At 37.4% G+C, this 12844-nt stretch overlaps 1 protein-coding gene across 1 annotated transcript; it reads left to right on the top strand.

The window, feature by feature from the left end:
• The first annotated feature begins 722 nt into the window (after positions 1 to 722).
• On the top strand, positions 723 to 3424 carry LOC109006780 (pentatricopeptide repeat-containing protein At3g53700, chloroplastic). The gene has a single exon (XM_018986163.2). The coding sequence runs from the start codon at positions 829 to 831 to the stop codon at positions 3142 to 3144; it is 2316 nt and encodes a 771-aa protein (XP_018841708.1). The 5' UTR covers positions 723 to 828; the 3' UTR covers positions 3145 to 3424.
• Positions 3425 to 12844: the final 9420 nt, after the last annotated feature.

The following is a 12844-nucleotide window of genomic DNA, read 5'->3' as shown; positions in this document are numbered from 1 at the left end:
CGTTTTAGCCTTTCTAGGTTGATTGCGTTTTGAATGATGGGGCTGGCTTAATAGCTTATGCTGCAAAACTCTAGTTTCTTTGAGTTAATGTCTTATGCCATATCAAGGTTCTATTTATTTAGAAAATTCAATTTCAATCGAGGAATGCTACATACAATTGTGAAGTGTGCTAGTGTCATGCAATCGTTTTGAAAAAGAGTGGAATTTATTATTAAAAAATTAATTTTTTTTTTAATATAAATTTTGTATTTATTTTTTTTTTAAATGATTGTGCGGCGTTTGAACACTCACAATATAACTATCATTTTTTTAAGAAATAGAACCCATTATTGGCTGGTAATATGGCAACAAAGTTAACACATTATTTTTCGTATTTTAAGGAAAATGATTTGGGAACCCTAGCCATAAATATAATTGCTAGAGCAATCTGTCAAAAATGGAGTTTGGAGAAGAAATGAACTGTCGGAGAGAGAGAAGAGAACGAAATTGAAGGGAAGAAATTCTAGACTCTGTTATTTCACATTAATAAATCAATCTATTCATTATTACCACATAAATAATTCAAATAATACTGATAATATTAGGGATTTTTACCAGTATTATTACTCGTACACGAAAACGACGGGGTGTTTGGTATCCAACATGTCGAATTACAAAGGTTACTAAATGCTACGGCCGTTTCCGTCATACAATTACAAACCGAGTCTTTTTCGGATTTTCATTAAAAAAAAAAAAAAAAATCCTATCTACTGGAAGTCCCCAGCTTCGTCTTGGCACTTAAAAGTTGAAACTCTCCTGGCGCCGTTACATGTTTGTCAAATTGCCCAAATGGCTTTGTCTTCCTTTCCTTGGTCTCTCCCTCTCCCGCATGCCATAAACCACCACCAACTCCCATCATCCCTCTTTTTATCTCGCAAACCCACCTCCTGTTTCTTCATATCCTTCGCCTCCGCACAACACCACGAGCAACTCACAGTCCCCTCTCCACTCTCTAATTCAACACCAACCCATCAGCTCCTTCCAGACTTCACCCCAAAGCAACTCCTCGACACCCTCCGTCGCCAGGGCGACGAGTCTTCAGCACTTAGCATATTCGAATGGGCCTCAAAGCAGCCCAATTTCACACCCGACTCGTCGGTATACGAAGAGATTCTTCGTAAACTTGGAAAGGCGAGGTCTTTCGAATCCATGACAAGTATCTTGGAAGAAATGAAGCTCGCGGGCTGTGAGATTAGCGCAGGTACTTTCTTGATTTTTATTGAAAGTTACGCCGAGTTTGAATTATATGATCAAGTTCTTGGCGTTGTGGAAATGATGGAAGATGATTTTGGGTTAAAACCCGACACGCATTTTTGTAATTTCGTGTTGAATGTTCTTGTTGATGGTAACAAGCTTAAACTGGTTGAAAATATGCATTCAAGTATGGTTCGTAGAGGAATTAAGCCGGACGTTTCTACATTTAATATATTGATAAAGGGTCTTTGTAAAGCCCATCAGATTAGGCCGGCCATTTTGATGATGGAAGAGATGCCAAGCTATGGTTTATCCCCCGATGAGAGGACGTTCACTACGATAATGCAGGGGTACATTGAGGAAGGTAATATGAGTGGTGCTTTGAGATTTAGAGAACAAATGGTGGAATCTAGGTGCCCATGTACCGGTGTGACAGTTAATGTTTTAATTAATGGGTTTTGTAAAGAGGGTAGGATTGGGGAAGCGTTGAGTTTTATTCAGGAGATGTCCAGTCAGGGCTTCCGTCCGGATCAGTTTACGTACAATACATTGGTTAATGGTTTGTGCAGGGCAGGGCACGCCAAACATGCTTTAGAGGTTATGGATGTAATGCTTCAAGAGGGGTTTGATCCAGATATATTTACATATAACTCTTTGATTTCGGGGTTGTGTAAATTGGGTGAAGCTGAAGAGGCTGTGGAAATTCTCAATCAGATGGTTTCAAGGGATTGTTCCCCTAACACTGTCACCTACAACACTCTAATTAGCACACTGTGTAAGGAGAACCGAGTGAAAGAGGCGACTGAACTTGCTCGTGTTCTTATGAGCAAGGGAATTTTACCTGATGTTTGTACTTTTAACTCTCTGATACAAGGTCTTTGCTTGACCAGTAATCATAGAACTGCAATGGAAGTATTTGAGGAGATGAAGAATAAAGGGTGCCAACCTGATGAATACACTTACAATATGTTGATTGACATCCTTTGTTCTCTAGGGAAACTTGAGAAAGCTTTGGGCCTGCTTAAAGAAATGGAGTCAAGTGGCTGTGCAAGGAATGTAGTTATATACAACACTTTGATCAATGGGTTCTGCAAAAACAAGAGAGTTGAGGATGCAGAGGAGATGTTTGATCAGATGGAACTCCTGGGGGTTTCAAGAAATTCGCTGACCTACAACAGCCTTATTGATGGCCTTTGTAAGAGCAGGAGGGTGGAAGAGGCTGCTCAGCTTATGGACCAGATGATAATGGAAGGACTGAAGCCTGACAAGTTCACTTACAATTCCCTGCTCACGTACTTCTGCAGGGCGGGGGATATTAAAAAGGCAGCAGATATAGTTCAAAGTATGACCACAAGTGGCTGTGAACCAGACATTGTAACCTATGGGACTCTTATTGGGGGCCTGTGTAGGGCAGGTCGAATTGAGGTTGCAAACAGGCTTCTCAGAACTGTTCAGATGAAAGGAATGGTCCTGTCTCCTCCGGCTTATAATCCTGTGCTTCAAGCACTATTCAAACGAAAGAGAACAAAAGAGGGCATGATGCTTTTTAGAGAAATGGTGGAGAAGGGGGACCCTCCAGATGCTATAACATATAAAATTGTATGTCGTGGGCTTTGCAATGGTGGAGGACCAATTGGAGAAGCTGTTGATTTTATGGTTGAGATGATGGAGAAAGGATTCATCCCGGAATTCTCATCATTCATGTATCTGGCTGAAGGACTTTGTGCTTTATCCATGGAGGACACACTATTTAAGCTTGTTGATATGGTCATGGAGAAAGCCAGCTTCTCAGACGGTGAAGTTTCTATGATAAGGGGGTTTCTCAAAATCCGTAAATTTCAAGATGCATTAGCAACTCTTGGAGATATCCTAGATAGCCAATATCCCAGAAAAGCATACAGGCGAAGATGAAATTAAAATGCTATTGCACTAAATGGTAGGAAGCTAAAGGCCGCTCTTCCTGGTTGCTAATCTGAAGCTTTTGGATTACCCTTCAGTCCAGCAGGTCATCTCTGTAAGGGTAATGCAAACTATGAAGGGATTTTAGAAGATGATGTTTGACTTATACTGGATTGAGTCAATACCAAGTGGTAATAGTCTTTTGGTTTGCCTTGTGGAGGATATTCCCTCTCTTACAACTTCATTGTCAATATTTGCGGAAGAAGAAGATTAAGTATTTTTGTTGTGTTAAGTTGGCCTGTATCTCATTTCTTGGCAGATATACCATTGTTTCTGGCTCTGGTTTTCTAGTAATGACGTATAAAGCCTTCAGGCTAAGCAATTAACTTGTATTAGTTTACAACCAAATTGCCCATCTACATAGATGAGCTTCCCGTTACCCCCATGAGGTGTTATATTTATATTACGCGGAGAATAAAATAGGATGAGTCCAGCAATCCTGATAGCTTCTGCTTCTTAAGCATGCGTTTTACATGTTGAAGGCTAGTCCCTTCTCTTCAATGCATAACTCATTATTTACCAATTACGAGCCTATAACCTGCGCAATGCGCAGACCGTTGTTTATGCTGGATTTTATAGTTCTATATTTAAATATACACTATACATAATCACTATCACAACTATTCAAAATTAGGAAGTAATAATAATTGGTCAATATATAAATACATTAAAAATGGATAAAAAAAAATGTATGTCAGATGTATATAAAATGAAGCATGCATATAAAAAAGAATCAACTTTACCGATAAATATTTAATGGTCAATTTATAATATTGAAAGTGTAATATACATATGATTTTTCAATTTAAACAAATCTAAAATAGAGACAATTAGTATGAGACATGATTTTATATTTTTAATTTACATATATAAATATTATATTTGAAAATATTACATCAATCTACATTTTTTTTTTTTCTGGATTTTTCTCCTCTTGGATGGAGCCTCAGATTTATGATTATCTTCTTGTGTATTTGAGTTGATGTCAATATCGATGTGTACAATAATTCCCTAAAATAAAAATAGTATCAATAATAAATGTCTACATATAAAACATTTTAATCATTATATTTCACGTCCTATTTCTTGCCTGCGCTGAAGAGCTTTGTCTCTTGTGATAGGCAAGATTTGTCTTTTAGTCTTTTGACTGAGACGGGCTGTAAGGAGGTTTACTGGGCAAGAGAAGAGACAAATGGCTGAAGAAATAATCAAAAGGTGGAGTACGTTCAGTTTGACAGAGGAGGAACAACATGAGATCAATCTTGAAATCATTGCCGATGTAGTGGTTTGAAGACGAGGAAAGTAGTGCTTTGCTTGATAGGTTTGGTAGTATCAAACATGCCCATTAATAGGAAAGCTTTCAAGTCCACGATGTTAAAGGTTTGGAAATTGAATGGAACAATACTGTTTAAGGAAGTTGGCATGAACATGTTTATGATTGAGTTCCACTATGAGAAGGACTTGCTAAAGGTGCAAAGGGGTAGCCCGTGGTCTTTTGATCGTAACCTATTATGTCTGAACACATTTGATGGTCGTCAGGCTCCGAAAGACATGATTTTTGAGAAGGAGTCGCTATGGATGCAATTTCACAATATTCCATTCGGAGGCATGACTAGAGAAATTGGCACACAGATTGATAGTAAGGTTGGCGAGGTTGAGGAGATGGATGTGGATGAAGAAGGTATCGGTTGGGGGCCTTTTCTGAGGGTGAAAGTGGCCATTAATATTACTAAACCTCTTGTGAGAGTGATATTTCTTAACTTGGATGGGAACAAAGTCTGGATTTCATTCCTCTTTGATAGGTTACCATCATTTTGCTTCAAATGTGGAATAATTAAACATGGGGAGAAGGGATGTTTAGCAGACTCTACTTCGAGTTCCATGCATGGTAACACTCAGACCCAATATGGGGCTTGGCTTAGAGCCCCAATGGTGAGAGATGGGCCTAAAACCAGCCATAATGGCAACAGAGGGAGGGAGAATACAGTTGCACAAAACTCAGAGCTGCATGGAGAAGAAGATGACGTGGCAGGTTGCAAGACTAATTCTGGAAAGGATGCAGGAGGTGTTGAAGAGGTGGCAGAATCAGTAGAATTACCCAAGAAATTAGGAAGATATCAGGAAAGTTTCCATAGAGAAGAGATGGCGGATATCAGGGGTCAAACTCCAAATATGGAAGGTAGAAATTTGATTGAAATGTTTTCACAGGAGGGAGAAACTGTTGTATCTAAGGTGATTGAAAGATCTGAGGCAATCAAGGTGGTGAATGCTGAGAGGGTAATTGATAGAGCTGATGTGGACAAAAGTTATAGTGTGATTACTCAATTGGAAACTTCTGAACTTATTAGCAAGGGAGGCTTAGATGGCAGTCCATTAACATAGCACACGGATGGTTAGAAAGCTTCTCAAGTAAATAGCAACATACCAACTAGTGAAGGAATTATGAGCACTGAAAATAACCTGAATAAGTCCATGGTGAGCAGGTGGAAGAGGAGGGCTCGAAATAAGAATGCTATGTCTTTAGACCACACAAACATGAGCTTAGGCTACATATCTCATGAGAGCCCAAAGGCATGTAGGAAAAGGTTGAGAAGAGGAGGGGGAAATGGAGTTAACTCAGAGTCTAAGAGGAGTAAATGTTTACAAGATGAGAATGTGGTTGGTAGTGGCTGGTCCTTAGCCCTGCCAAATGCAACGAGTCTATTAGTATGGAACTGCCAAAGGCTTGGGAACTCTCGGATAGTTAGAATACTTAATCTTTTGACTAATGATAAGTGTCTCAATTTGGTGTTCCTAGTGGAAACCAAAAGCTCAAAGAACCGTATGGAAGAAATAAGAAGAACCTTGAGATTTGATTGTTGTTTTGCTGTAGATAGTTTGGGATGCAGTGGTGGACTTGAATTACTATGGAAGTCTGAATGGCAAGTGAGTATTTGCAACTATACAAGGTGGCACATTAGTGCCACTGTTCAGGAACATAAGAATGTCCCCACCTGGATGTTCACAAGTTTCTATGGTCATCCTGACACTTTTAAGAGGGATGACAGTTGGAAACTTATGAAATATCTTAAACCATCATCACCTATGCCTTGGATTTGCACTAGAGATTTCAATGAGATATTATGCCAAAGTGAGGAGAAGTTTCGGGCAGCATTCAGACCTTATAGACAGATGGAGTCCTTCAGACAAGCAGTCGAGAATTGCTTACTAAATGACATTCACTCATCTGAGCAGAAGTTTACTTAGTCAAATAACAGGCATGGCAAGGAGTTTACAAAAGAAAGGATTGATCAAGCCATGGCCAATAAAGAATGGAATGACTTGTTTCCAAATGCAGTTTGCAATGTGTTACCTGCAGTGAAGTTAGACTATTCACCCATCCATATCAGCATGCAAATGAGTGATCCAAGGAGTGACCCAAGGAGAAGAAGGTCTAATGTGATATTTAGATATGAAGCTGATTGGGAGTTAAGGGAAGAGTGTTCTAAGACTGTAGAAACAACTTGGGGCAAAATTCCTGTGGGTGATAATGGGGCCTCCGTGATTAGATACAAACTTGAGCAATGTCAAAGAGCTCTTCTGAAGTGGAACTAAACTAAGCAGAATCAAGGTGCCAAGGTAGTTAAAAGAGGAATGGCTAGGATTGGAGAACTTCAAGAGCATGGAGATGGTAATCATATTTCAAAAGTTTAGGTAATTGAAAAAGAAGTGGATCATTCTCTGGCAGTAGAAGATCTGAGGTGGAAGCAAAGAGCCAAACAGCACTGGGTGAAGCATGAGGACAAAAATATCAAGTTTTTTCACATGCGAGCTAGTCAAAGAAGGAAATCTAATGTAATAAGAAGCATAATTGACCAGAATGGAGTCACAATGACTGAGTAGAATAACATTGGTGCTGTTTTTACAGGTTTTTTCTCTGATCTCTTTACCACTTCTTTGCCTACTAATCTTGAGAGGTGTTTGCATGGTTTGGCCCCTAAGATCACTAATGACATGAATGAAAGGCTAATGTTGAAATTTACTAAAGAGGAGGTGAGAGAAACAGTCTTTCAAACGAATCTAATGGGCTCACCAGGTCCTGATAGTTTTCCAACTCAGTTTTACCAAAACCACTAGGATGTGGTAGGGAATGAAGTCTGCAAATTCACTCTACATGTGCTCAATCAGGGTGGATCTCTCCAAGATGTCAATGATACATTCATCACCCTCATTCCCAAAGTCAAGAATCCTAAGAGATTGGCTGATTTTAGGCCCATTAGCCTATTAATGTAATTTACAACATTGTCTCTAAAACTCTGGCTAATAGGCTAAAATCTATCCTACCTAACATTATATCTTTGAATCAGAGTGCATTTGTACTTGGAAGGCTAAGTTCTAATAATATTTTGGTGGCTTATGAGACTCTACATTCCATGAACTCTCGGATGAAGGGGAAGATAGGGTTTATGTCTCTAAAGCTAGACATGAGTAAGACAATATTTTGGTGTTTTGTGGAAGCTATGATGACCTAGATGGGGTTTAACCAACACTAGATTACCCTTATTAGAGCCTACATATCATCTGTCTCTTATTCCATTTTGGTTAATGGAGAGCCTCAACATAAATTCATACCTTCTAGTGGACTTAGATGGGGAGATCTCCTATCTCTGCAAAAACTAGATGATTGACTCTGGTAGGGCCCTTATCAACTGGAACACTGGTTATGTCTCCACAAGCTTCAGTCTTTGATAAAAGAGAAAATAGCACTCATGTACATAGAATAAACAGATAGGGAGATCAGAGAAAGACGGAAGCTTGTGGGGACATAACCAGTGTTCCAGTTGATAAGGGCCCTACCAGAGTCAATCTTCTAATTTTTGCAGATGATAGTCTCTTATTTTGCAAGGCTAATCCTAAAGAATGGGGTCGTGTGTTTCAGATTCTTGAATTGTATGAACAACCCTCTGGACAAGTCCTGAATAAAGAAAATACTTCAATTTATTTTAGCAGGAACATAGCTACTAAGGCACAAAGAACAATCCTAAGGATGGCTGAGGTAAAGTCTACTGGAGTTTTTGAGAAATATCTTGGGTTACGTGCAGTGGTGGGAAGATCAAAGATAGCAGTTTTTCACTCTCTTATTGATAGAACTTGAGCAAGAATTGCTAATCGGAAAACAAAGTTCCTGTCAGCAATAGGAAAAGAAGTGTTGTTAAAGGCTATTCTTCAAGCAATCCCTACCTATACCATGGTGATTTTCTTACTCCCTTTCTCAATCACTCAAAAACTAGACAAGCTATTTAAAAGGTTTTGGTGGGGATACAATGAGAATCACTCGAAAATTCAGTGGGTGAAATGGAACCAGATGAGTGATTCAAAAGACAAAGGTGGGCTGAGATTTAAAGATTTCAAGAGTTTCAATTTGGCCATGCTTTCCAAGCAAAGTTGGAGAATAATTCAGAATCCAAATTCTCTGCTAGCATAGGTTTTCAAGTAGAAATATTATAGGAAGGTAAATATGTTGGAAGCTAAACTGGGGTCAGGGTTTTATGATGCTTGGAGGAGCATTTATGCATGTTTGCAGCTACTCAAAAAGGGGTTATTTTGGAGGATTGACAATGGCAAAAGTGTAAACATTTGGACATATAGGTGGTTGTCAAGACCACAATCTTACAAAGTGGTATCATCTAGAGTTGATTTAGAATGTTGTGAGAAAGTGGCTGATTTAATTGATATTGATCTGAAGCAATGGAAGGAAGAGTCACTGCAACAACTGTTCTCTACTCAAGAAGCTGAGTTGATCAAGTCCATGTTAATTAGTCTTTATGACAGGGGAGATAAATTGGTATGGTTACATACTACGGAAGGCAAGTATTATGTCTGAAGTGCTTATCACCTCCACAGAGAGCTTGAGACTAGTAATGAGGGAGAATCATCGAATGGGAGGGTGGGTCAGGAAGGTTGGAAAGCAGTGTAGAGAATGAAGGTTCCAAATGCAATGAAGATGTTCATTTGGAGGGCTTACAGTGAAGCTCTCCCCACTCTATCCAATTTAAGGAAAAAAAAAGTGGTTGAGGACAGCTTATGCCCCATTTGTAGATTGGAGCCTGAGACCTTAGAACATGTTTTATGGGAGTGTGGTGCTACTAGAGATGTGTGAAGCCAAAGCTGCAGAAAAGTCCAAAAGATGGTATGTCACAGTGAGTTCTTTCTTGATATCTGGAACAATATGGTTAATCTTCTCAGACGAGGACCTTGAGGAGGCTGCTATTATCGAGATTGATTTGGACTAGAAGAAATGAGTTTTCTCATGGGAAAGGCTTCAGACATCCTACTCTTCTGCTCATAAAGGCTAGTGATGAATTGGAGTTATTTAAAAGCTCAAGACAACCATCTCAGAATAGATCCATTCAAATGGCACCTGTGCAACCTAAGTGGCAGAAACCAAGGGAAGGAGTATACAAACTGAATTAGGATGCTACTTTAAATAGTGTAAAAGGCAGAATTGGCATAAGTGTGATTCCTAGGGACTTCAAGGGACAGGTCATTGGCACTCTTAGAGCCTCGAGAAGTCTAAGTGGTAACTCATTTGATTCAAAAGCTCATGCCCCGATGTTAGTTGCTATTTTTTGCAAATAAATGGGCTTAACACAGATCATTGTAGAGGGTGATGCATTGCAAGTGGGGAACTTGTTGAAGAAGAACAAATCCAATTAGAGCTTAGGGGGTTTACTGATAGAGGATGTAAGGAGAATTCTGGATTCTTTCGCCTCTTGGTCAGTGACACATATCAATAGAGGTGCTAATATGCTGCTCATCGCCTTGCTAAAGATGCTCTCAATTTTGATGAAGACTTGTTTGATTTGGAGGATTATCCTCAATGTATTCATTCCACTATTTTAAGTGAGATGTTGTAAGCTTTCAGTAGTAATAAAGATCAGTTTCATTTAAAAAAAAAAATCCCTCAACGAAAAGATTGAAAAATAAAAAATAAAACCATTATAAATATAAAATCTGGTCCAAAACATGATAAAAAAAAATACTGCAATTAATTTTTACCTTTTTAACTAGTTTTGAGTTTATAAAATTTGGATCAAATATTCGTAGAATTGTGTAATTTTTCCGTTCATATTTTAAGTTGTACTCATCAAGTCGTAGTAGGAAGATGTATTCTTTGCCAACAATTTGATGTAAATCATTTGGGAAACCATCATCACTCCGATCCTACATGAATACAAAGATATATTTTATAATAATGGTATATCTAATATTTGATGTACTTGTACTTTGTGTACTCATCTTCAATTTTAAAATATTAGATTGATAATTTTTTAACCTGGTCTTGCTTTTCTTAAGTTCTTTTTCAGTTTTACGTAAGATTTTCTCAGCCTCTTTGTCAAATAGCACCAACGACGCTGATCCAGAATCTGCAACCAGTTGCATATTTATCCGATATCTAAATAATTACCAAAACACTTAGTAAATAAACCACACATTTAATTAAAATATAGATGTTCACATGTGTTTCTATTCAAATGAATGTATATATACACCGGATTTGTTTTGTAAAATTACATTGGTACAATAAGTTTTGGCTCTACCTTACATCGTTCACACCAAGAAAATACTTCAATGAATTTAACTTTTGTTTTGCATATAAGGCATGAACTATAATACCATCCAAATTTATTGTTTATTTTTTCAACTTTCCATAAGCACGTGACCGATAATTCCTACAATATTAAATTGTTATTAGTTATTATAGAAAGTGTATAAACTTTAAAAAAGTATAGTATATTAGATTTAAAACACAAAATCAATACATCTGTCTCTGCAAATCTCTGCAGATATTATTCTATCTATTTCTATTAGAGTTGGATGCTTGTTATCATAATTTTAAAAAAGTAGTATATGTGCATGAGGTAACCCTCTCTTTTGGTACTCAATAGTGTAGATAATTGAACACACAATATAAGTTTAATTAGATCTGCACATATTTGTCTAGTTTAGGATACAAATAAATATAACAGATGATAAAAAAAAAAGTATTACTAGAAAGCACCCCCCCGAAGTGTTGGTCATATTTCAAGTCATATAGAAGTTTATCGAGTTTAATTTTAAAAACCCTTGTGACTATATATGGTTGATCTTCTGATTTCTATCTAGGGTTCTTAGACAGAAAAGTTTTAATTTCTATCAATTTTGCATTGCATGTAAATGTTATAAATAAATTGGGATAAGCAACCCACCTACAAATGGTCATTGCATCTTGTTAATTCTCAACCATATATCTCGGGCTTCTTGTGAAACTTGAAGGTAATACAATTCTCTTTCCAATAGATGCAGGGGTTGTATCTCCTTTCAAAACTACATCTCTCAATCCACTATATAAATCAACCCTTAATTTACGTTGGTTTCTTCTCACCCACATAAGCCAGGTTGCTTCAATACATGTTTATTCATCAACAACAAATTGTTGGAATAAAAGACTGCCATATATTAATGTGTGTCATTCTCCTTCACATTTTTGCAATCTGTATGCATAATATTCTCTCATAGTAATGAATTCATTCTTTCTTGATGTAGTTCTATGATCAATCCTACGTAAAATATCAAGCCTAAATCCATCTTCTATGTATGGAAAAAGAAAAGGATATTGTAATGCCATAAATGATGGTTGCAACTCATTAATCCTTTTCAATCCACATTTGTTATATTCAACAACAATATCCCGATGAGCATCCTCAATACTAGTATCACCAATAATAATTGCATCAATCTCAAAACAGTTGGGCAAATTATGTTCTCTTCCATCTGTTGTTCTTGAATTAATAAGACGTAGTCTCATTAATGAATATTATCTTCTGAGAAACGATCCCTTACCATACGAAGAACGTTCACCAATCCATTCGTTTCATTAAGCATTTGGACCAATGCATTAAGAATTGACCTAAACTCATGTTTCTTAGTGAAGCTAGACCAAGGAGAAAATTGCCTACATTGACTCTTTGCATTAGGGGTGGGCAACGGGCCACCGCATCCAGCCTGTTCATCCCTATGCTTGGGGTTGTCAGGGGATGGGGCTTGAGCTGGGCCCAAGCTAGCCTAGGATCTCTCCTCTTCGACCTGTCCATATATATCTAATCTATTATAATAAGTAGCTATCTAATTGTGAATAGTAACTTTTATTATTTTTTCGTTAACTTTTCTTATTTTTCCTTAAGTCCGTTAATTCCTGTTTTATCAAAAGGCCATTAAAACTCTTGATCATTTGACGTGTAGCTCCCTTGCAGAATTTAATGAAGGATCCTGTTTTACCAAGAGGTCCTTAAGATCCTTGACCGTTTGATGTGTAGCTCATTTGTAGAATGTAATGAAGGATCATGTTTTACCAAAAAACCTTTAATAACCCCACGGCGCACATGAATTGACGTCTATTTTTCATGTCCTTTTTGTTCTGATAGTTTACTCATTTTCCTTTCTTTTTGTTTCAATTTTATTATTATATATAGAGTAAATAGATAATCCAATATGGATGCAGACCAATACTCATACTTTACTGAAATTTAGAATTTTTTTTAATCTTGATTTTTTGTCTTTCTTTAACCTTGTATTTTCTTTTCCCAGACAAATAAGCTACTGAATTTTTTTATTTTTATTTTGTAATCATTAT

The sequence above is a fragment of the Juglans regia genome, chromosome 4 (assembly GCF_001411555.2).
Source record: "Juglans regia cultivar Chandler chromosome 4, Walnut 2.0, whole genome shotgun sequence".
Taxonomy (NCBI): Eukaryota; Viridiplantae; Streptophyta; class Magnoliopsida; order Fagales; family Juglandaceae; genus Juglans; species Juglans regia.
This window is presented reverse-complemented; position numbering and strand designations above follow the sequence as displayed.